The sequence below is a fragment of the Procambarus clarkii genome, chromosome 65, assembly GCF_040958095.1.
Source record: "Procambarus clarkii isolate CNS0578487 chromosome 65, FALCON_Pclarkii_2.0, whole genome shotgun sequence".
NCBI lineage: Eukaryota > Metazoa > Arthropoda > Malacostraca > Decapoda > Cambaridae > Procambarus > Procambarus clarkii.
In genome coordinates this window covers 21,564,989-21,590,059 of record NC_091214.1, presented here as the reverse complement: position 1 = coordinate 21,590,059, position 25,071 = coordinate 21,564,989, and the positions used below count along the sequence as shown (strand labels likewise).

The 25,071-nt window shown below is 47.6% G+C and overlaps 1 protein-coding gene across 5 annotated transcripts in view; it reads right to left on the bottom strand.

Moving 5' to 3' along the window:
* LOC123771068 (FERM domain-containing protein 4B) overlaps nt 1–25,071 on the bottom strand; it is a 224,006-nt gene that overhangs the window by 149,358 nt on the left and 49,577 nt on the right. For all 5 annotated transcript variants that reach the window (XM_069309581.1, XM_069309585.1, XM_069309582.1 and 2 more), the window contains exon 4: nt 21,310–21,394. In XM_069309581.1, the coding sequence (XP_069165682.1) occupies nt 21,310–21,394 (85 nt within the window). The remainder of the gene's footprint in view (nt 1–21,309; nt 21,395–25,071) is intronic.

Sequence of the window (25,071 nt, the reverse complement as noted above, 5' to 3'; positions counted from 1 at the left end):
CACAATTGAATGTGACAGACATGGTGAGATGAATGATTCTAGCGAGAATCTTCTCTATTTTCATAAGAAGGAAGTTGTAAAAATGAACTCTCTAAACTTCATTTATATAGTTTAATAAGATTTAACCAGGAGGCCTGGTCGACGACCGGGCCGCGGGGACGCTAAGCCCCGGAAGCACCTCAAGGTAACCTCAAGATAGGTCCACTGTATCTTGTCCCTCTCCTGTTTGCTTGGGGCCTTCTGCAGTTACCTTTATTATTATGTTCTTATGTATAGAGGCTATATGTGTTCTTTAATAGGGCTTTGCTGATTGTGCATTGTTAGGAGTCTTGAAAAAGATGTTGTCTTGCCTATATATTGAAATCGTTGGGACTGACAGCTCGGATCTGCGACACACAAGGCCGTCGCTCTACCAACCAGGGGCCAGATTCACGAAAGCACTTACGAACGTGTACATCTTTCCTCAATCTTTGACGGCTTTGCTTACATTTATTAAACAGTTTACAAGCATGAAAACTTGCCAATCAACTGTTGTTATTGTTATAAACAGCCTCCTGGTGATGCTTCGGAGCTCATTAACTGTTTAATAATTGTAAACAAAGCCGCCAAAGATTGAGAAAAGATGTACATGTTCGTAAGTGCTTGCGTAACTGCTTCGTGAATCTGGCCCCAGGCCAGGATGCTTACAAGAATGAGTGTTTAAGAAACTAGCTAACTGCAGCACAATGAGAATTTTAAAATCATTCTCATCTACATTATATAAACTACAATCCTGGCTTAGCATCCTGGGTTGGATGGCAGAGCAACAGCCTCGTATTTTCCAGGTCCGAGTTCAAATCCCCAATGATCCAAAAAAAATTAAATGTTATGATTCAGTTAACATTCCGTAGAGGCCTACAGCATGTTTAAAAAGAACGAATGGACAATAGGGTCAAACAAACAAACAAACAAACAAACATGATTCTAAATATATATCACCATAAGTTTGAGCACAACAAAAATATAATCCAAGTGAATGAGTTAAGATTTAAGCAATTAATAGGCAAACATTACTTCAGAAATAGGGGTTACAACACAAGTTACCTTGCGTTGATTTCAAGGATCAACGTCCCCGCGGCCCGGTCTCTGACCAGGCCTCCTGGTTGGTGGTCTCATCAACCAGACTGTTGGACGCGGCTGCTCCCAGCCCGACGTATGACTCACAGCCTGGTTGAATCAGGTGGGAGTGGTTGAATAAGATGATGAGTGACCTTGACTGAGCGCCCCGGCACCCCGTGAAGCTCACGGTGAAAGTGCCCTTCTCGTCCTCAACACCCTTGCCGAGACGTGTGCGCCTGAGAGGTATAAGTAGCACACACACAGACCACAGTATAGGGTGGTGTTTAAAGTGTGTAGACACATTTCTATGCCTAGAGGAGATATCTCTTCTCTCTTTCTCTCTCCTTACTTTTCCTATCTACCTCCTTCCTTTCCCTATCTCTCGCTCTCCTCCTCCTCACATTCGCTACCAGCATCTCCTAATAATCTCAAACCTGCAATTTCATTTTTATTCCTCAACGGCCTCTCATCCTTGCCTACACCTCATCCTGATCACTATCTCATTTTATCCCTCTTCCTCCTCCTCCTCCTTCCTGTTCCTGCCTCCCCGTCCCACGTGGAATAGAGCACTTGAAGTGTTAGCTTGAGACGAGAGGGGGGGGGGTGTTTATTGATTTTAAACGTTAATATGTTGCTCCTCAATCACCACAGGAGGATGAATCAACACCACTACTCTCCACAGTACCACCAGCCTCGTCATTACTCTTACTGCTATCACCCTCCATACCATCATTGGCTTACAGCTATTGAGATTGTCAGTATTACATGCCTTTAATGAGCTACTGATAAGGTGTAGCTCATTGGTTATCGCTGTTATGACCAAGCGGTTACGACTGTAAAGACTTATAAAGAGGAGGTCTGGTTGATGACCGGGCCGCGGGGACGGTAAGCCCCCGGAACAACTCCAAAGGTAACTCCAAGGTACCAGGTAGTGCCCAGCCGACGCCTGGTTCCCTCGGCATATCTGGAATTCCTTGTAGATCATGCAGGTCCGTGTTCAATCTCCGATCGTCCCATCTGCCAGTCATCTACTGGTAGATGACACGCCTGGACATCTCTTCCTCGTCTACTCCCCTTCCGTCAGGCGTATATCTGACTCAGCAGAAGGGGTCACCTCTCTTGCGAAGCGGTGAGTCTGTCTACCAATCACCAGCTTCACTCACCCCCTCACTTGTCCTCATCCACTCCCAATCTCCTCCCTCCTAAATTATGCGTTCAGTGCTCAGGCTGTATGACGCACTGTTGCCACGTCGACCCTCCTTATCGTCTGACTTGTACAATAACATAATATAGTGCTATAATGCAATAGAATATATAGAATATTGTCCTGGAACGAACACGCAGCGAGCGCACGCACGCACACCCACACCCACACACACATACATACATACATACACACACACACACACACACACACACACACACACACACACACACACACACACACACACACACACACACACACACACACACACACACACACACACACATACACACACACACACAGGCTCAGGAATCTGTACACCTGTTGATTGACGGTTGAGAGGCGGGACCAAAGAGCCAGAGCTCAACCCCCGCAAGCACAACTAGGTGAGTACACACACACACACACACGCAAACGAGATCACTACACAAGCTTGAGACGCAGACTGAGGATAGGTGGAAGAACATTTAACATTGGTGAAACAACGTAAGAGACAGGAGTGAGAGAGTCACAGTGAGGGGGCGAGATATCAAACTAGTGCAGGGTACCAGTCTGAGGGTACCAGGGTTATCTTGAGATGATTTCGGGGCTTTTTTAGTGTCCCCGCGGCCCGGTCCTCGACCAGGCCTCCTCCCCCAGGAAGCAGCAGCCCGTGACAGCTGACTAACTCCCAGGTACCTATTTACTGCTAGGTAACAGGGGCATTCAGGGTGAAAGAAACTTTGCCCATTTGTTTCTGCCTCGTGCGGGAATCGAACCCGCGCCACAGAATTACGAGTCCTGCGCGCTATCCACCAGGCTACGAGGCCACGAGGGTACGCAATGGTACCAGGGAATCTCTCCCTTCCTCAAGGATCGGTGCTTGGACCCTCTTCGTTCATCTTAATGACTCATCTACAGGAGCTGAGTCTTAATATGTAGTCTTAATGTACTCATCTACAGGAGCTGAGTCTTATATGTAGTCTTAATGACCCATCTACAGGAGTCTTATATGTAGACGGTCACAGATAATGTCCCCAATTAATAAGAAGACTCGAAACAGATGAGGAGCAGTAAGACTCTCGAAGATGACTTAGACAAGCTGCAGAGTTCGAGAAAGGGCTTTTAGATTTTAACACTAGTAAGTGTATGGTGATGGAAATGGGAGCTGCTGACAGATCAGAAAAACAATACACAGTGAAGGGAAACTACCTCCCTATAACGATTAATGATGTGATATCATGAACAAATCCACAAGGGCCGTGACGAAGGATTCGAACCTGCGTCCGGGAGCATCCCAGATGTGTGTGATGTGATATCATGTCTCCCTTTAACGACATCAACCTACGAGTGGATACGATACCAAACCTAACGCTAAAGGCTCGTATAGAATACTCAACCCTGGCAGAAAGTCAGAATCATTCAGGAACCTAAATAGAGTGGATATTCAGATCACTGTACACCACATACGTGAGACCAGTTTCAGAGTACGCTGCCCCATCATCGAACCCCCCCCCCCCATCTAAAAAATGCACATAAGAAAACTTGACAAATTTTCAGAGGTTAGCAACGAGGCCAGTCTCAGAATAGCGATGAATGCTGCATGAAGAGAGACTGAAAGAACTAGACCTAACATAGCTGTAAAATAATAAAAATATGATAGATATGTATAAGATACTAATGAGGAGTGGCAGGGGTAGAAATACAGATTTTCACAATAAATACCAATAGAAAAAGAAGGTTTGCGTAAACCTTCTAACCATAAACATGTTAGAAAAGTTTTAGTACAAAAGTAGTGGGGGAACTTAATAAACACAATAGCCAGTTTATTGAAGCAAATTCCATTCATATTTCAAAATTAGATGTGACAGGAAAACTATTTCAGGAGTCATTAGATTAGATAACAGGCGGCTGTATAATCAGGGTTCAAGAGCTAAAGGTCGATCCTGTAGGCACACATGAGTACAGACAGTCAGACGTCACACATAATAGATAAACCGTGAATATTGCTACTCATGGTGGGAGTAAATCTGGCGCTTTCCCCTGATAATTCATTCTCTCTCCCTTCCTCCCTCCCTTCCCCTCTCTCTCTCTCTCTCTCTCTCTCTCTCTCTCTCTCTCTCTCTCTCTCCATTACATGTCACATGTTTTCTTCTAGTCATGCCGTCTTAGAAACTTGCAAGGAGACTACTCACGTCTTCTCAGGGAAGAGAGATCCACTCACAGTGGTCGATGCCGTTACTGAGTTCCTTCACCACCTTCCCCAAGCATTCACTCATCTCCGCCTGCTACCTTTTAGCAGTAATGGTCTGTTCTCAAAGTTCTCAACGGTACAGAAGGAGCTCTAATGAGGGGTGGCGAGCCGGACCAACTCTACAATTACAGCATTCCAATGTATTCCTAATGTTTAAGTGAACATTTTTTTGTTGATGTTTAGTCAACTAATATTTTAGGCTGGGCTAGATGGGGGTATACCTGGTTGTACCTGCACCCTGTACCCTGGTGTCTCCTTCTCTCTCTCTTTCTCTCTCTCTCTCTCTCTCTCTCTCTCTCTCTCTTCTCTCTCTCTCTCTCTCTCTCTCTCTCTCTCTCTCTCTCTCTCTCTCTCTCTCTCTCTCTCTCTCTCTCTCTCTCTCAGTCAATTTTATATTGCGATACTCATTAAAATATCTGAATTTATGTAGTTACTCTAGACTATATAAAGGATTACATAGTGTCAAGAGCAAGTTATATATATTTTGTAACCGTGTTGTGGTTGATAATTGTATCGATTGTATTGGCTGATCTATAATTAACAACGGGTTTTATCAAATGTGCGTTGTAAAATGGCCATTTATACAACAAATTATTTACTTACATCAATATTCATTAAAACTACTACTACTACTAATAATAATAATAATATTAATAAAACATCTTTCCCTTTACTTTGAGAAACATTTAGATTTGAGAATTTAACACAATCTTCGTTTAAGTTTATTTTAGCTAGGCGCGTCTTTGCATCACGTGAGGTTGGATGGGCAGGAACGTTGTGGCGCGTCTTTGCATCACGTGAGGTTGGATGGGCAGGAACGTTGTGGCGCGTCTTTGCATCACGTGAGGTTGGATGGGCAGGAACGTTGTGGCGCGTCTTTGCATCACGTGAGGTTGGATGGGCAGGAACGTTGTGGCGTGTCTGTGCATCACGTGAGGTTGGATGGGCAGGAACGTTGTGGCGTGTCTGTGCATCACGTGAGGTTGGATGGGCAGGAACGTTGTGGCGTGTCTGTGCATCACGTGAGGTTGGATGGGCAGGAACGTTGTGGCGCGTCTGTGCATCACGTGAGGTTGGATGGGCAGGAACGTTGTGGCGTGTCTGTGCATCACGTGAGGTTGGATGGGCAGGAACGTTGTGGCGTGTCTGTGCATCACGTGAGGTTGGATGGGCAGGAACGTTGTGGCGTGTCTGTGCATCACGTGAGGTTGGATGGGCAGGAACGTTGTGGCGTGTCTGTGCATCACGTGAGGTTGGATGGGCAGGAACGTTGTGGCGCGTCTGTGCATCACGTGAGGTTGGATGGGCAGGAACGTTGTGGCGCGTCTTTGCATCACGTGAGGTTGGATGGGCAGGAACGTTGTGGCGTGTCTGTGCATCACGTGAGGTTGGATGGGCAGGAACGTTGTGGCGCGTCTGTGCATCACGTGAGGTTGGATGGGCAGGAACGTTGTGGCGCGTCTGTGCATCACGTGAGGTTGGATGGGCAGGAACGTTGTGGCGCGTCTGTGCATCGGACCAAACAGGCTGTTGGCGGTTTAGTGCGGCGGTGTGTCGTGAGTCTGTGGGAGATAAAGAGCCATCATTTATCTCCGGCGTACGGGAGATGCTGTGAAAGGGTCGACCGCGGCTTGAGAAGGGGCTGTGTGTTCCTGCCCACACCATGCAGGGTTTTAAAGACAGGTTCCTGTGCTGGCTTTCCCACGGGTAACCCAGCCTCAGGCCTCTCCCAGCATCTGAGGTCTCTCTCTCCCATCATCTGAGGTCTCTCTCTCCCAGCATCTGAGGTATCTCTCTCCCAGCATCTGAGGTCTCTCTCCCATCATCTGAGGTCTCTCTCTCCCAGCATCTGAGGTCTCTCTCCCAGCATCTGAGGTCTCTCTCTCCCAGCATCTGAGGTCTCTCTCCCAGCATCTGAGGTCTCTCTCTCCCAGCATCTGAGGTCTCTCTCCCAGCATCTGAGGTCTCTCTCTCCCAGCATTTGAGGTCTCTCAGCATCTGAGGTCTCTCTCTCCCAGCATCTGAGGTCTCTCTCTCCCAGCATCTGAGGTCTCTCTCCCAGCATCTGAGGTCTCTCTCTCCCAGCATCTGAGGTCTCTCTCCCAGCATCTGAGGTCTCTCTCCCAGCATCTGAGGTCTCTCTCCCAGCATCTGAGGTCTCTCTCCCAGCATCTGAGGTCTCTCTCCCAGCATCTGAGGTCTCTCTCTCCCAGCATCTGAGGTCTCTCTCCCAGCATCTGAGGTCTCTCTCCCAGCATCTGAGGTCTCTCCCAGCATCTGAGGTCTCTCTCCCAGCATCTGAGGTCTCTCTCCCAGCATCTGAGGTCTCTCTCTCCCAGCATCTGAGGTCTCTCTCCCAGCATCTGAGGTCTCTCTCCCACCATCTGAGGTCTCTCTCCCAGCATCTGAGGTCTCTCTCTCCCAGCATCTGAGGTCTCTCTCTCCCAGCATCTGAGGTCTCTCTCCCAGCATCTGAGGTCTCTCTCCCAGCATCTGAGGTCTCTCTCCCAGCATCTGAGGTCTCTCTCTCCCAGCATCTGAGGTCTCTCTCTCCCAGCATCTGAGGTCTCTCTCTCCCAGCATCTGAGGTCTCTCCCAGCATCTGAGGTCTCTCTCCCAGCATCTGAGGTCTCTCCCAGCATCTGAGGTCTCTCCCAGCATCTGAGGTCTCTCCCAGCATCTGAGGTCTCTCTCCCAGCATCTGAGGTCTCTCTCCCAGCATCTCACCAGTCCTCGTCATTATGAGATGAAGAAATGTTTAGGGTAGTAGGTGTCTACCTGGAATGATTTCTGGGAGTTCTTCTACTCCCCAAGTCCCACGGTCTGGAAGCAGGCTTGACTTGTAAGAGCTTGGTCCAATAGGCTGTTGTTTGGAGCGGCCAGCAGGCCCACATACCCACTACAGCCCAGTTGGTCCGGCTCTTCGTGCAACATCATTCTTAAGACAGCCGTCAGTGTGAGAAGAGTAGATGTCACTATCTTCCCCATCAGAACACGATGGCCATCTGCCCTCCCCCGCTAGATGCACTTCACCCTTATAATCTTTTTCCCCTTATCTCTTTCTTTCTCTCTTCCCTTGTCCGTTCGCCCCGCCCCCTTCTCTTCCCGTTTTTTATTTCACCTTTCAACCGCTTCCCGCCCTTTTCTCGTCTCCGTTACCGAGGGCATCTGTTTCTTTACTTCCTCGGGTTCTTAATCCAATTGTCTGGCTCATCACACGCCCCCTCCTTCCTTCCCTCTCCTCTCCTGTATAACCTCTTCCCCGCACGGACGTCCAGAGAGCAACGGACGTCCAGAGAGCAACGGACGTCCAGAGCAACGGACGCAGAGGGTGTCAACGGACTTACAGTCCTTACCATAGACGGAAAGGCCATCCACTCGACATAATCCAAAACCAAGCCAAAAATTTAGAGGTGATGGGAGAGGTGGGAGAGGGGGCGGGTACAGGAGAACAGGTGGGAGAGGGGGCGGGTACAGGGAAGAGAGGAGAACAGGTGGGAGAGGGGGCGGGTACAGGAGAACAGGTGGGAGAGGGGGCGGGTACAGGAGAACAGGTGGGAGAGGGGGCGGGTACAGGAGAACAGGTGGGAGAGGGGGCGGGTACAGGGAAGAGAGGAGAACAGGTGGGAGAGGGGGCGGGTACAGGAGAACAGGTGGGAGAGGGGGCGGGTACAGGGAAGAGAGGAGAACAGGTGGGAGAGGGGGCGGGTACAGGAGAACAGGTGGGAGAGGGGGCGGGTACAGGGAAGAGAGGAGAACAGGTGGGAGAGGGGGCGGGTACAGGAGAACAGGTGGGAGAGGGGGCGGGTACAGGGAAGAGAGGAGAACAGGTGGGAGAGGGGGCGGGTACAGGAGAACAGGTGGGAGAGGGGGCGGGTACAGGAGAACAGGTGGGAGAGGGGGACGGGTACAGGAGAACAGGTGGGAGAGGGGGCGGGTACAGGAGAACAGGTGGGAGAGGGGGCGGGTACAGGGAAGAGAGGAGAACAGGTTGGGAGGGCAAAGAGGCGGGTACAAGTGAAAGAAATTTGTAGAAATGGTGGATAACGTGTGAGTTATGATAGCCGGGATATCAGCTTTTTTAATTACATTAGAGAGAGAGAGAGAGAGAGAGAGAGAGAGAGAGAGAGAGAGAGAGAGAGAGAGAGAGAGAGAGAGAGAGAGAGAGAGAGAGAGAGAGAGAGAGAGAGAGAGAGAGAGAGAGAGAGAGAGAGAGAGAAAGTGAGAAAAGAGAGTGCGAGAGAGAGAGAACAGACTACTACCACCTCCAGCCTTAACCACACTCTCACAATAGGTCTGCGTGTCAAGCCACACAGACAACAGACACCTAGTAATCTTCACACACACACACACACACACAAACACACACACACACACACACACACACACACACACACACACACACACACACACACACACACACACACACACAGTTCTTGATAAGAGTTCTTTATTTAGGGGGAGAATTATATCCACTTCCAAGTTTTTTTTCTCTTTACTGAATCCTATAGTTACCTCTCACCTTCTAGATTACTTCTGATCTCTTACCTGTCTAATCTACACTACCTTACACTTGTTGAGGTTGAACTCTATAGAGGCCATTTGTGGGCCCTACTGCTGGAGTTTGTTAAGGCTTACCTGTAAGTCTATGATTTTTAATTCTTGCTTAACTTTGTAGCCATGTAGCACGGGCTATGGTGAGCCCGTAAACCTGGGATGGACCCCCACTCTATCTTCCCCTACTTTCATCCCCCTCCTCACCACCTCACCTACCCCCTCCCCCCCCCTACCCCCGCCTTTCCACCCCTCCTGCTAAGCGGACTCTTATTGTGGCGGGCCACAAGCTTACTATTTACAGGCTATTCATGCCCGTGCCACCTCCTGTTTGGCTTAATCTTAACCAATCAGGCTCACCACAACGTTTCAGCCCCGCTCCTGTGCCAGGTAAGTCCACTACGGGCTCACCATAGCCCGTGCTACTTGCCCCGCTCCTGTGCCAGGTAAGTCCATCACGGGCTCACCATAGCCCGTGCTACTTGGAAATTTTAGTTCCCAGTAGGTGAATCTTAAACAACTCACCACAACGCCCCCTCGTCCACAGGTACGAAACGCCCATCACACAAACACACACATCAAGCGAGAGTTTAAGCATCCAATATACCACTATAATCCCATCAATCTATAATACTTCTCGTCTGTCAATCATCCAGGGAATTTAAATAAGCGGGAGGACAGGTTTACATTTTCCTGATATCGTTATGTTTAAAAACATTTGAACAAAAATACATATTTTTGAAAAAGAAATATGGTCTTGTAGGCCCGTAGTTCTACTGGGGACCAACTGGACTGTCCTTTTCAATAGGGAAGAGCGAATGGGAGAGGAGAGAAAAACAATAGGAAGACAATTACACGGATAAAGGAGAGAGAGAAAGAGAGACAATAGAGAATGAGAAAGTGGCAATATCTGGGACAAAGGGAAGAGGCAGAAACAGCCAACTAGTAACGGTCTGTGGCGGACGATAACCCGTGGAAGGAGAGAGGGGTAGGGAAGAGATATGAGGAAGAGGGCGGGGTGGAAGAGACAGGAAGGAGAACTAAAGACTAGAGGGAGAGGAAGGGATAGGGGCGAGGCAGACAGCTGGGGATTTGTGGGCCTGCGGGCCGCTCCAAGCAACATAAAGGCACTACGGGGCTCACCATAGCCCGTGCTACTTGGAACTTTGTTCCAGGTAGCGAATCCTTAACATCAACAACAACAACCCAAGTAACAACAGCCTGTTGGACCAAGTTATCACAAGTGGAGCCTGGCTCCAGGCCGGGCTTGGGGAGTAGAACAACCCTCGAAACCTTCTCCAGGTAGGATCCAGGTAAGTAAACAAGACAATGGGTACACACTAAGTCCCTTCTTCACTCTCTCCTTCACTCTCCCAGTTCCTCTCTCTCCCTCTTCGGTCGGCTGAGCGGTGTGTGTGTGTGTGTGTGTGTGTGTGTGTGTGTGTGTGTGTGTGTGTGTGTGTGTGTGTGTGTGTGTGTGTGTGTGTGTGTGTGTGTTTACCAGTTGTGTTTTTACGGGGGTTGAGCTTTGCTCTTTCGGCCCGCCTCTCAACTGTTTACTAACTACTTTTTTTTTTTTTTCCACACCACACACACACACACACACACACACACACACACACACACACACACACACACACACACCAGGAAGCAGTCCGTGACAGCTGACTAATTCCCAGGTACCTATTTACTGCTAGGTAACAGGGGCATTCAGGGTGAAAGAAACTTTGCCCATTAACTTTGTGTGTGTGTGTGTGTGTGTGTGTGTGTGTGTGTGTGTGTGTGTGTGTGTGTGTGTGTGTGTGTGTGTGTGTGAGGCAAGCAAGCACTAAGTATACATCATGTACACAAACACCGCCAGTTAAGGTGCCCATCTGTACATGTGGGTCACTCAGCGAACCTGTGCCCTCTTTGCTCGACATAATATATGCATTTAGGCCAGAAATATACAAACATTCTGTAACCCCCACAAAACGTAGTTACCCTTCAACACACTGGGAACCGCCGTCGATACTGAAAATGACAGGCAAAAGGGCAGGAGACGGCCAGGAATGGAAGGGTTTGGGCTACACGGACAGGACTCACTTACACCCAGCACTGGTCTGATCGAGAGACGTCTCCACGAAGTCTCCTCGTGAATGCTTATGAAGATTTTTTGTTTGGAGTTAATAAGAGGTTTAAAAAAAATGTTGTAAGACTTTTATTTTATTTTCTTAAATATTTAATACAATATAATTTATTTTATCACACTGTATTACAGTTTACAGAAAACATACACACATAATAATCACTTTTCCAAGACCTCATCCAGACTTTCGGATGCGGGTTGCGTACCTAAGATACAGCAAGCATTTCCTCTCTGGATCGCGACACTGAGGCGCTGGAACAGGAAACTGGCCGCTCTTGAGTCTCTAGTTTGCCAAATGAGTTTGTCACCCACTTTCTTCAAGAACTTAAGCGCATCTTTACCCCAGGCGCCCAGGTTCTCAGATCCTATTATGCCTGAAACTAGCAGCTGGATAAGGGTGTGTAGTTAGCAAGTAGAACGGACCCTGGGTAGAGTTAGGGGTGCCCCCTGGGGTAGAGTTAGGGGTGCCCCCTGGGGTAAGGGGAGAGTAGACAAAAAGAGAAGCCGTGGAGAGGAGTAATGACGGGTTAAAAGAAAGAAGAATAAAGCTAATGAGAGAAGAGGAAGATGAGATCAACCAGGCTGTTGGTACATGCATTTCGCAGTCATCACCACAGCCCTTGTAGATCCTAGAGTGATGAATCCTTAGGAAAGTCGCCCCTTAGAGCCCTTAGCAGGGGCTGTCCGGTGAGCCCTTAATGGGTTCGAAGCAGCAGGAAGATGCCGTGGCGACCCTTAGGTGACTGGTGGGGCGAAGACTTCACGACGTCTCGACGAACGCTTTTGGGCAATCAGAGGGGAATCTTTTAGTATTGTCAGGCAAACCGTCATGTACTTCAAAAAGGGGAGAGCCTTAAGTGCCTCTCATACGGGTTCTTGAGGGTGTTGGGGGATTATAAGACCCTGTGTAACTCTCCAAAAGGCCTCTAGTGGGCATACCAAAAGAGTTTTGTGTTTGTGAAGAGGGAGATCTTCAGTGGAGGAACTCTTAGCAGGTCTCTAATGGAATTATGTTGCGGCTCTTTTTAAAAAGAGTCGTGTAGAGGAGCTCTTGAAGCTCTCTGATGGCCAGGGCGCTCCAGTGAAGGGTCGTTAGGGCTCGCCTGGAGGGCGTTTCTGAATGGTGGTGTTCCGTGAGGCGTTTACCCGTGACTGGTTTCTAGAGTTGTACTTCGGACTTCAGGTTCTTCGGGTATTTATACTTGTGTCCTTACGAAACCTCTACATCTTCCCCCCCCCCCCCCCGATCACGAGCCTTCGCTTACATTTATTAGAGAGTTTATTAGCACTAAGAAGTTATATAGAACAGTAATAACCTTAGATTATCATTAATAATATCTGTTATTCTTATGAACTACCTCGTTAACTATTTAACTATTGACTAAGCTACCATGATTGAGGAAAGATAATTTAATAATAATTCATTGTGACCGGGGACAGGCAGCCAGTGTATATATACGATATATGTTAGGCTTATATCGAGTTCTTCCCCCCCCCACCCACCCTAAAGGGTCGAATTACTGACCCCCCAAAAAATTTCAACCCCATAACAAGCTGACTTAACTCCTGGGCACCTATTTACTGCTGGGTGAACAGATGCATTAGGTGATAGGAAACGCGCCCAATCACTTCTGCCACCCCCCCCCCGGGATATACAGGTTTCGCAAGTGGTTGCATAAACACACACACACACACACTACCTGGTGGGGCCAGGTAGCCTGGTGGATAGCGCGCAGGACTCGTAATTCTCGATTCCTGCACCAGGAATCGAGAATTCCCGCACGAGGCAGAAACAAGTGGGCAGAGTTTCTTTCACCCTGAATGCCCGTTTACCTAGCAGTAAATAGGTACCTGGGAGTTAGTCAGCTGTCACGGGCTGCTTCCTGGTGTGTGTGTAGGGAGAGGGGGGGGGAGTAGTTAGTAAACAGTTGATTGACAGTTGAGAGGCGGGACCAAAGAGCCGAAGCTCAACCCTCCCCCCCTCCCCCTTGCAAGCACAAATAGTTGAGTACACATACATACGAGACAAGAACTATAAATATAACCTATCGTATAAAATACATATATTTGTGACAATTGACTTGAGAATGGTCCAGGACGGACCGAAACGTCGTCGTCGTCCCTTCACTTTCTAGTGTGTGGTCTGGCCAATATATATTTGTGTCCTGAAACTGGAGGTCTGGAGTGAGGGCTCGTGGCGACACCTCGCCGTAATGGTACTACTGGTTTGGAGGAAATTGCTAGACACAAAAGCAACATTTGAGATGATTTAGCGACGCCTGAGAAAGGGTTGAAGTGGTTTTGTGAGGTCGTTCAAGGGAATGGTTAAACTTTGATTGTTAAGGCAGCAGAAGGGGGTCAGATTCACGAAGCAGTTATGCAAGTACTTACGAACGTGTACATCTTTCCTCAATCTTTGACGGCTTTGGTTACATTTATTAAACAGTTTACAAGCATGAAAACTTGCCAATCAACTGTTGTTATTGTTATAAACAGCCTCCTGGTGCTTCCGACCTCATTAACTGTTTAATAATTGTAAACAAAGCCGCCAAAAATTGAGAAAAGATGTACAGGTTCGCAAGTGCTTCGTGAGTCTGGCCTCCAGGTTAACGAGAGGGGAGTGTTGTGGTGGAATATGGTGGAATATGGTGGTCAGGTGTGTGTGGAGAAGTGTGGCTACATAGAGCCACATATGTGTGGGCCTCAGGTGTGTAATTGGGATATCTGCACGATATCTGACCAGGCCTTGCACCAGGATATCTGACCAAGGGAGCCGGTCGGCCGAGGGGACAGCACGCTGGACTTGTGATCCTGTGGTCCTGGGTTCGATCCCAGGCGCCGGCGAAATACAATGGGCAAAGTTTCTGTCACCCTATGCCCCTGTTACCTAGCAGTAAAATAGGTACCTGGGTGTTAGTCAGCTGTCACGGGCTGCTTCCTGGGGGTGGAGGCCTGGTCGAGGACCGGGCCGCGGGGACACTAAAGCCCCGAAATCATCTCAAGATAACCTCAAGATATAGGTGTTGTTCTTAAGGCCTAACAACCTGCAGATTCCAGCGGGTTATTCCCTGGAAACACAAACCGAAACTGTCTCTATTTTCCGCTTGTTACAACTTGTAATAAAGTTGTTACATCTTGGCTTAATGTGTTTATGACGTATTAGAACGTTGTTACAACTTGCTATATTGGTTGTTATAACTGGTTAGGAAGTGTTAAAACTTGTTCGAACGTTGAACCAACGTCGTAGTTTCGCTGTGTGTGTTTGGCGGGAATTCAAACCACCACAGTGCCTGGCTAATAAGCCCCAAATACTTAATAAGTTTACTATAGTAAACTCTTAGTGTGTACCGCCGAGAAGGTATACACACACACACACACACACACACACACACACACACACACACACACACACACACACACACACACACACACACACACACACACACACACACACACACACACACACACACACACACACACACACACACCAGGTTTACGTTTGTGAGGATTTATGGGCACTTAGCGATGTGGCAACAGTGGTGGTGATTGCGTGCGTGTGCGTGTGTGAACGTCTGGGGGGGAAGGGGGGAGGAGTGTTGTTTGACGTTAAAATACGATGTATCATTCGAGAGAACAAGCTGGTTGATCATGATGTTATTTTTAGTTGCCCAGTCGAAGACTTTATATATATATATATATATATATATATATATATATATATATATATATATATATATATATATATATATATATATATATATATATATATATATATATGAGCCTGTAACACCTCTATAAAATCTATGCTAATAATGAAACACAAAATACTTATACTGAGTAACACTTCCTATCGGTTGCACTTGGTAACACTGTAATACGAGCTGACATATGATGGTTACACCGGAACCAAAGGTACCCTTCCAAAGGGAATGCGACACAGGATTAACTACGCTGCCACTCTAATAGGTAAGTACTGCTAAGCACTCATTTTCACATTGGTTGACCAGACCACACACACTAGAAGGTGAAGGGACGACGACGACGTTTCGGTCCGTCCTGGACCATTCTCAAGTCGATTGTGTGTCATTTTCACTTATCATTTCTATCAACTCCCCCCCCCATCCCCCCACAACCCACCCCCCATATCCAACCACTTGAACTGGACGGTAGAGAGACGGTTTCGCTTCATGCAGGCCGGCGTTCAATCCCCGACCGTCCAAGTGGTTGGCACCATTCCTTTCCTCCCGTTCCATCCCAAATCCTTATCCTAACCCCTTCCCAGTGCTACATAGTCGTAATGGCTTGGCGCTTTCTTCCTGATAGTTCCCTTCCCTTCCCTTCCCCCTCCCCTCCCTCACGAACTGACCCTGCCCTGGGTGGCTGGTTGACCTCTACCAGTGACCTCACAAGTTAAGTCTTCAACTCACTCTTCAACATTAGCTCCGTTTCGAACACGTCCTCGACATGTTTCGAACATTTACCCGTCATATCGATTGGTGTGTGATGGTTGTTAAGGAATGAGTTACGATTGTGTGCTCATTATCGTATGAGTTACGATAATTAGCAATATAAATATTGTTAATTATCGTTCACGTTGTATTTTGTATATCTTTAGATCTTTTTACGACTAAAGATATACAAAAGACCTTTGATGATTTGTACCTGCTGGTTGGACGAGGCTAGTCTGAGGATAGGTAGCAACCATGAATGATGTAAGATGTACAGGTTTCGTAAGGGGGGAGACGTCAAAGTGCTCAATAAATCCTGATTCTGGAGGGTTATATTTGGTCTTGATTCACATAGCCATCACAGCCAGGCTGATCCAGTAATTCCAGCAGAAATTTGACCAAGACTCCAGTTCGAAGCCCGTGTACATGGTTGTAGTACTCTCTAGAGCAGTACTGTTGCCTCTTGTAGCCAGTACTCTTGATCGAATCTAGTGGGCGGCGTCTCCCACCCACCCACACCGCCCGCCCGGCCGCCCACGCAGGAACCCACACCTGTGAGAGCGAGCCTAGAGGCTGAGAGAGTGGAGGGAGAGAGTGTTAGGGGAGTGTGGTAGCGTCAGGTGTATAGTGTTAATGTAGCGGCTACCAGCTGGTGGTTCCTTGCAGACAGTTTCCGGCGTGGGGGAGGGTAGGGGGGGCAACTACACCCTATACACCCACAGCTCCCTTCCCCAGCCCCTCCCCCCCTACACCATCACGGGGGGGAGGGGGTAGAAGAAATAATCTAAGCTACGCTATACCTTTGAGATGTATCTTATTGTGTCAATAATCGTTCTTGAATACCGTCAATCTCTCTCTCTCTCTCTCTCTCTCTCTCTCTCTCTCTCTCTCTCTCTCTCTCTCTCTCTCACTACCCCCCTCTCTCACTCCCTCACTTCCCCCTCCCTCCCTCCCTCATCGTCCCAAGACACACTGCGGACCCTCCATATATTGACCACATGATGTAGACCAGACACCGGGTAATCTCGCTTCTGGTCGTCTCACCAGCAGCGCCCCCTTCTGGTATGTACATGTCCTGCTGTACATTTAGCCCCATCCCCCCCATATCTCCCCCACCCCACACCCACACCTTCCCAAGGTATCACCACCTGCAGCGGGACTCTAGAGGGGTCTCGAACCTGTCCACTTGTCCATTGAAGGTTGGTAGAAGGTGGATCCGAAGCGCCGCGTTCTCTCTCTCACACGCAACTGTGGTTAGGTTAGGTTAGGTTAGGTTAGAGAAATACTTTCTCGCAGCGACCGGTTGCAAGAGCCCCGTTGAGGTCTGCAATGTTGCGTCATTGCGCGTCGTTATTTGATCTTGTAAGATATTGATGTAATTGGTACCTGGAACTTTGTGGGTGGTTATCTTGAGGTTATCTTGAGATGATATCGGGGCTTTAGTGTCTCCCGCGGCCCGGTCCTCGACCAGACCTCCAGCCCCAGGAAGCAGCCCGTGACAGCTGACTAGCACCCAGGTCCCTATTTTACTGTTAGGTAACAGGGGCACAGGGTGAAAGAAACTCTGCCCACTGTTTCTCGCCGGCGCCTGGGATCGAACCCAGGACCACATGATCACAAGTACAGTGTGCTGTCCGCTCGGCCGACCGGCCGATCGGTGCCTCATACTCCCTCGAGAGTTTGCCATTGATTGATGAGAGGGCTCAGGTGGTTATCTTGAAGTTATCTTGAGATGATTTCGGGGCTTAGCGTCCCCGCGGCCCGGTCCTCGACTAGGCCTACTTTTTGTTACCCCCCCCCCCCACAGGAAGCCACCCGTAGCAGCTGTCTAACTCACAGGTACCTATTTACTGCTAGGTAACAGGGGGGGGCATCAGGGTGAAAGAAACATTTTGCCCATTTGTCTCCGCCTCCACCGGGGATCGAACCCGGAACCTCAGGACTAAGAATCCGAAGCGCTGTCCACCCAGCTGTCAGGCCCCCTTGAGGCTCTAATTAGCACAGTAACCCCTTCGTATATATTTTTTTTCATTGTGTGAGTGAGTGAGTGAGTGACATCTCCCCCCCCCCCCCCGCCCCAAGATGGCCTCACCTTCGTCACGCTCCACTTACAAGCACCAAAAGTGTTCATTTACACTTTACGAAGATGACAACTTTTATCTATACGTAACACTCTCCATTCTTTGTATCTGAATTGTTTTTTTCTTTGTCAATCGTATGTCACAATAAATGGCGTGATTGTCATTTCTGTGACCTGAAGGCAGGCGGACTGGTTGTAAATATCCTGGTTGGGCTCTAGTTCGGGGGCCTCCAGTACCTCCCTGTGAATTCAGTAGGGTTCTAGGATATAGAGAGGGAACTATCAGGAGAAAGCACCAAGTCATTACGACTATATAGCACTGGGAAGGGGGGTCAGGATAAGGATTTGGGATGGGACTGGGGGGGGGGGAAAGGAATGGTGCCCCCAACCATTTATGGACGGTCGGGGGATTGAACGCCGACCTGCGTGAAGCGAGACCGTCGTTCTACCGTCCAGCCCAAGAGAGAAGAGACATTGACAAGGGCCTTAAATGAACAGAACGCGACTGGGAACACCCATCGCACAAGTTCGAATCCTAATCACGGCTCTTGTGAATTTGTTCACTAACAATATGAACATCGAGAAAGGTTAGACAACGCGTCAAGGCAGTTCAAACTAACGGAAGTTAACGGGAATAACAGAAGAGACCTGAGAACAAAGAAAAGCGATAATCAGAAGATATTGTGACAACAGAAGTACTGAAGGGTAACAGATAAGGTAGACAGGGAGAGCCACCCGTAGAACCAACGGTATGGGGTGGTGACGAACCCGTAGAACCAGCAGTATGGGGCGGTGAGGCAGTAGCCAGCATCTGAGAGGCTCAAATGACGACACCTGATAGTTCAACAGGCCAACAATGAACATGGTGGTGCATGAAGCAACCAACCCACCCACCCACCCGAAGGCCCGCCGCCCGCCCCGCATGCCTCTGGGTGGTCGACCGCCCACACAGCCTACGATATTTAATCGGCAGTGTGGGTGGGAGGGACGGAGGGTGGTGAAGAGGTTTTCAAGGTTGCCCAGAGGCCACAAAGACAGCTTCGAGACCACAAAGACAGCTTCGAGACCGCCTCAGCATGGTAAACACGTCAAGAATGTCCCGGATTCAAGAGATGCCGGAGCTAGTAGGAAGCCCCTTCGCTGGCGTTCCATTCATTCTTTGTTTACATCTCTCAGCTGATCGCCGCCTCAGCGAAACTGAGGATAATGCTGAGGAATCCGAGGGCACACTACCTGGGTGTTTGTGCTTAGTTTGAGTTAGCGGTAAGGTCGTATGTGTGTGTTTACTAGTTGTGTTTTTTTTGCGGGGGTTGAGCTTTGCTCTTTCGGCCCGCCTCTCAACTGTCAATCAACTGTTTACTAACTACTTTTTTTTTTCCCCGCCCACACACACACACACACACACACACCAGGAAGCAGCCCGTGACAGCTGACTAACTCCCAGGTACCTATTTACTGCTAGGTAACAGGGGCACCTAGGGTGAAAGAAACTTTGCCCATTTGTTTCTGCCTCGTGCGGGAATCGAACCCGCGCCACAGAATTACGAGTCCTGCGCGCTATCCACCAGGCTACGAGGCCCCCATGTGTGTCTGAACGTGTGTGCACTTTGGGCATTCTTGATTAGTTTCGTGTTTTAATGTAGCGGAAGAGGCCAATTCAGCGTTTCGTGTCTCATTAGGCAAGACGATATGCCATTCTAGTTATGCATATGTATGTAAATATGTAAATATTCCCCTACATATATCACCTATTTTCACCCAGAAACCAACCTACAACCACATTCATCCTTGGAGTTCATCCGGATGTTCATCCTTATGAACATCATGTAAACATTGTCAGGAAGTAGCACTGCTTTTTCCCCGATGTAAATACTGTAATGTTGAGTGTGTTCATGAGGTGAAAGAAAGAGGTCAACAATTTCTCCTTATACATGACCCACAAAAGAGAATGTCAGGATTGTGAGTTCCTGAGTTCTCTCTCTCTCTCTCTCTCTCTCTCTCTCTCTCTCTCTCTCTCTCTCTCTCTCTCTCTCTCTCTCTCTCTCTCTCTCTCTCTCTCTCTCTCTCTCTCTCACTGTTCACCCTAGGTACAATTAGAATTCTAGAGAGATTCACACACACACACACACACACACACACACACACACACACACACACACACACACACACACACACACACACACACACACACACACAGATAGAGCCCAATAGGCTCAGAAACCTGTACACCTGTTGATTGACGGTTGAGAGGCGGGACCAAAGAGCCAGAGCTCAACCCCCGCAAGCACAATTAGGAAATTAGGTAAATACACACACACACACACACACACACACACACACACACACACACACACACACACACACACACACACACACACACACACACACACACCTGCCTGACAAATGTGTTCAGCGGCTGAACACATATTATTCGCTCCCTCCAGAGTGAACAACATCCCCCTAACTACCCCCATGGGGTGATAATCACCACTAGAGGTGACGGCCAGTGTCGCGGCTGAGAGAGAACCAGTCATGCAGACGTGACCACGTATTTACGAAGGATATTAAGAAATTTTTCCTAGTAAACAACCGCTGCTTGATCTGACTTGAACCAGGCCATAAGATGTCGCCTCACGACTCAAGCTGACCAGGAGCCAGATTCACGAAAGCACTTACGAACCTGTACATCTTTTCTCAATCTTTGGCGGCTTTGTTTACAATTATTAAACAGTTAATGAGCTCCGAAGCACCAGGAGGCTGTTTATAACAATAACAACAGTTGATTGGCAAGTTTTCATGCTTGTAAACTGTTTAATAAATGTAACCAAAGCCGTCAAAGATTGAGGAAAGATGGACACGTTCGTAAGTACTTACGTAACTGCTTCGTGAATCTGGCCCCAGTCTTAGAAGAGATTATCTTATTAATATCAGTAATAATGACAGAAGCAAGGATGGTGACACAGAGAAGTGACCTTTATAACGTGTCTCCCTCTCTGTACATGTACCTAACTTGGGCTGGACGGTAGAGCGACGGTCTCGCTTCCTGCAGGTCGGCGTTCAATCCCCGACCGTCCAACAAGTGGTTGGGGCACCATTCCTTTCCCCTTGTTCCATCCCAAATCTTTAATCCTGGCCCCTTCTAAGTCCTATATAGTCGTAATGGCTTGCCGCTTTCCCCCCCTGATAATTCCCTCTGTACATGTACTTTACCTGCAGTCGGTTTCGAGAGTACTTGAAGATACATAGGCCCTAGGTACATCTAGGGGCCTAGATGGATTAGAGAACCCCCGTAGTGCCCTGATATAAGATTTTATGCCACGTCTTTAACCCTCCATATAAAATCTCCTTATCTACCAAAGTTCCCACAGGCCAGCATGATGTCTCCTGCTTCATTCTTTGCTCATATTCCTTATTAAGACCACTCAATAGCTCGGTCGATAGACCTTGGGCCTCACACACACACACACACACGTGGGGGTCCGCGGTTCGAGCTTCCTACAGCCCAGGCGAATGGAATATCCTTGTGTTGTCGAGTCTGAGGTTGAAGATGATGGCGGACCTTACCTTATAGACAAGATTCCTGGCCTGCTGGTAGAACAGCTCGACGGTCTGAGGTCCGTGAAGTTGCAGTATTGACTCCACGTAGAACCTAAGGTGCACCAGGAAGAAAAAGCCAAGTCAGTCACCTTCTTAATACATCTTATAAACTACTTAATTAAAACATGCTAATAGTATGTGCAGCAAAAATATTATTACTTCAAACTTTTGGCTGAAATGAGGAGAAAATATCACGTAAGGCAGAATGCCCAATATAACAAGTTGTAACAACGTTCTAATACGTCATAAACACGTTAAGCCAAGATGTAACAACTTTATTACAAGTTGTAACAAGCGGAAAATAGAGACAGTTTCGGTTTGTGTTTCCAGGAGCTATCCTTTCCTATGTGTTTATTTATGTTGTTCTTTATATATATATATATATATATATATATATATATATATATATATATATATATATATATATATATATATATATATATATATATATATATATATATATTTGGTCGCTTTCTTTCTGGCGACCACAGACGTGGCCAGACATTTACAAGGCTAACCAGTATGTGTACACATTTTCTTGTGTCCTCCATGGACAGGGTAAGAGATCTGTTAAACGTATATAATTTAGTATCAGGATGGTATGGAAGGATGTAATATTCTCCGTTCAAGTCTGATAAATATCTTTTGTGCCTCTCTGTAATCCTTTTTGCGCTACGGCTCACAGGATGAGTATGTGACAATAAATAGCAATCAGTCGTGACAGGACTGGCTGTGAGAGCTCTCTCTCTCTCTCTCTCTCTCTCTCTCTCTCTCTCTCTCTCTCTCTCTCTCTCTCTCTCTCTCTCTCTTCTCTCTCTCTCTCTCTCAACCACTCAACCATCCACCACTCTACCAAAACGTCTTAGTGTACTTCTCTAAGACGCTCCCCCCCTCTCCAAGGGCCTCTATTAACAACTAAGCCAGTAGTTAGTGAAACCATCTGGAGCTAAGCCACCCAGTTATGCCGACCGCCCGCCTCGAAGGGCTCTTAAAAATGGTTCATCTTGGGTTTCCTTATCGAAGGTAATCGTATGTAATGTAGTGTGTTGAAGGTGATGTGTTTGTGCCCAAATTGTTCATGTGGGCACGGAAATGTTGGGTACTTTTATTTGTTTTTGTTAGGTATGATAATTTGTCATGTTATCATAGTCTAGCAGCTATGAGAGGCAGGAAAGCTTGTTCTAAACCCATGTTATCTTATCTTGAGGTTATCTTGAGATGATTTCGGGGCTTTAGTGTCCCCGCGGCCCGGTCCTCGATCAGCCCTCCACCCCCAGGAAGCAGCAGCCCGTGACAGCTGACTAACACCCAGGTACCTATTTTACTGCTAGGTAACAGGGGCATAGGGTGAAAGAAACTCTGCCCATTGTTTCTCGCCGGCGCCTGGGATCGAACCCAGGACCACAGGATCACAAGTCCAGCGTGCTGTCCGCTCGGCCGACCGGCTCCCAAGTAGTCCAGGGTTGTGTAGAAGCTGTGAATCCGTGACGATATTACTGCTATCGGTCTATAATGTGTTGCCTCTGGCTTTATTTCCTCCTTTATGAAGTGGTGTTATCTCCGCAGCTTGAAGTATATCTGGGATAATACCGTAACTTGACTTCGTCCCCCAATAATGTTAAGAGCCTGTGATAGTGTATTTTCTTGTACAATTCTTGATGAATGTGGAATTCAAGGAATCGGAGACTGGTGCGAAGGGCAAGGATATAACGTCTTTGGTTGCCTCAAAATCCAATCGGGATTAGGGGGCCGTCTGATGCATGATTTCATGTTGATATCACATTCACGAAAAATTCGTTCTGGGTTGTCAATCTTCACTGTGATTAGGCGGCTCATTGAAAACATAATCGTTTCATTATTTCACTCATTTCTTTGTTGTCAAGCTGTGAAAGTTCCATCCCTGCATCTCACTAGCCTGGACCTTTCCTCTCCATCTCCCTCACCAGCCTTCTCTCTCATGAGTAATGGAGATGATAAAGGCCTCTCAAATTAACATTCCTTAAAGAAAAAGGTTAAGTGTCTCTCAGGGGGGTAGTGAAGATTACCTGGGAGATCTGTGAGAGCTCAATCCAACAGATAATGTGGGAACATTCCTGGGAGTGTCTGTGGGAGAGGTGGGAGGGAGGAAAGGTGAGGGAGGGAGAGGGAAGGGATGGACAAGAGAGAATGGTAGAGGGAAGAATGGTTAGATGACCACTAGGAACTCCATGAAGCCCTGAACACCTACAACCACTGGATAGCATCAGACTTCAACCTTAATTTGGGAATAGGATCGAATGGCTAAAAGATGAGACACCAACAGCTAGGGGCCCAAAAGCTAAGATCTTGTCGAGGGCCAAATCAAGCCCCACAATACACAATTCCAAGATAAAATATAGATTAAAAAAAACACACAATCGTTATAACATCTTGCAAGGAGCTGAGAGGCATGAGCTAAGAGGAAAGACTAACAAGGAAATTCAGAGAGAGAGAGAGAGAGAGAGAGAGAGAGAGAGAGAGAGAGAGAGAGAGAGAGAGAGAGAGAGAGAGAGAGAGAGAGAGAGAGAGAGAGAGAGAGAGAGAGAGAGAGAGAGAGAGAGAGAGAGAGAGAGAGAGAGAGAGAGAGAGAGAGAGAGAGAGAGAGAGAGAGAGAGAGAGAGAGAGACAGAGACAGACACAGACACAGACACAGACACAGACAGACATACAGACAGACAGACAGTGAGGGCAGTGATAAAACAGAATAAAGAGACAAAAGAAAAGAGACAACACACATACCAAAGAACGAAGAAATCAAGTAAAAATAACGAGAACAAGGGAAGAGAGACGGATGTAATAAACTAGAGAAATACAAAGATAAAAGCAATAACTAGCAACAGAAAGGGAGAAAATAAGAATGAAATAAGAGGAACAAGAAAGGATAAGAATTAATCCTGTGAAGAAACTCGAGAAGTGCAATAATGAATAAAGGAAAGGAACCAAAGAAGAAGTAGAATAATACAAGAAAGTGCAATAAACAACGATACAGAAGATAAGGGAGTAGAGGAATGGAGAAGATAAGGCACAAGACAAGGAGGACAATGAGAACGGGTAAAGGAACAAATGAAACGACGCAGAGACTTAAGACGAAATGGAAGAAGAAGAGACAAATGCGAAAGGACAAGGGCGAAGGAGAGAGATCAGAGTAAGAGGTAGGGAAGGAGGCAAAGAGCAAGAGGGAGGGAGAGAGGGAGAGAGAGAGAGGGAGAGAGAGGGACAGAGAGAGGGAGGGAGCCAGGAGGCCAGGCAAGCAACAGAAGGGGACAAGAAACACAAGGAAAGTGGACAAAGAAGAAGGGAACGAAGAATGGAAGAGACGCACACAATAATCCACCATCTCTTTTTCCTCTACAACGGTAGACGATACAGATGGAAGAGGAGAAACGAAACAGCTGCCAATAAACGGAAAAGAAGGGAGAGAGAAGATAGAAAGAGAGGTCTAGGAGATAGGGGAGGAGTAGGGCTGGATGCTGAGGCAGGGATGCGAACCCGGAACAAAATAAGAGGCAAAGATATCAATAAGAAAGAGTCTAAGAAAGAAGCATCACAGAGAGACAGGAATAGGATAACCACCAATAAAGGAGAAGAATGAGAGGGAATCAAAGATGATGGAGAAGGGACTGAGAGCAGCAGGAGGAGGAGGAGAGAGAGACACTTGAAGAAGGGGGACAAGAAAGGGAAGGAGGAGAAGAAGAAGGGGAAGAAGGAAGG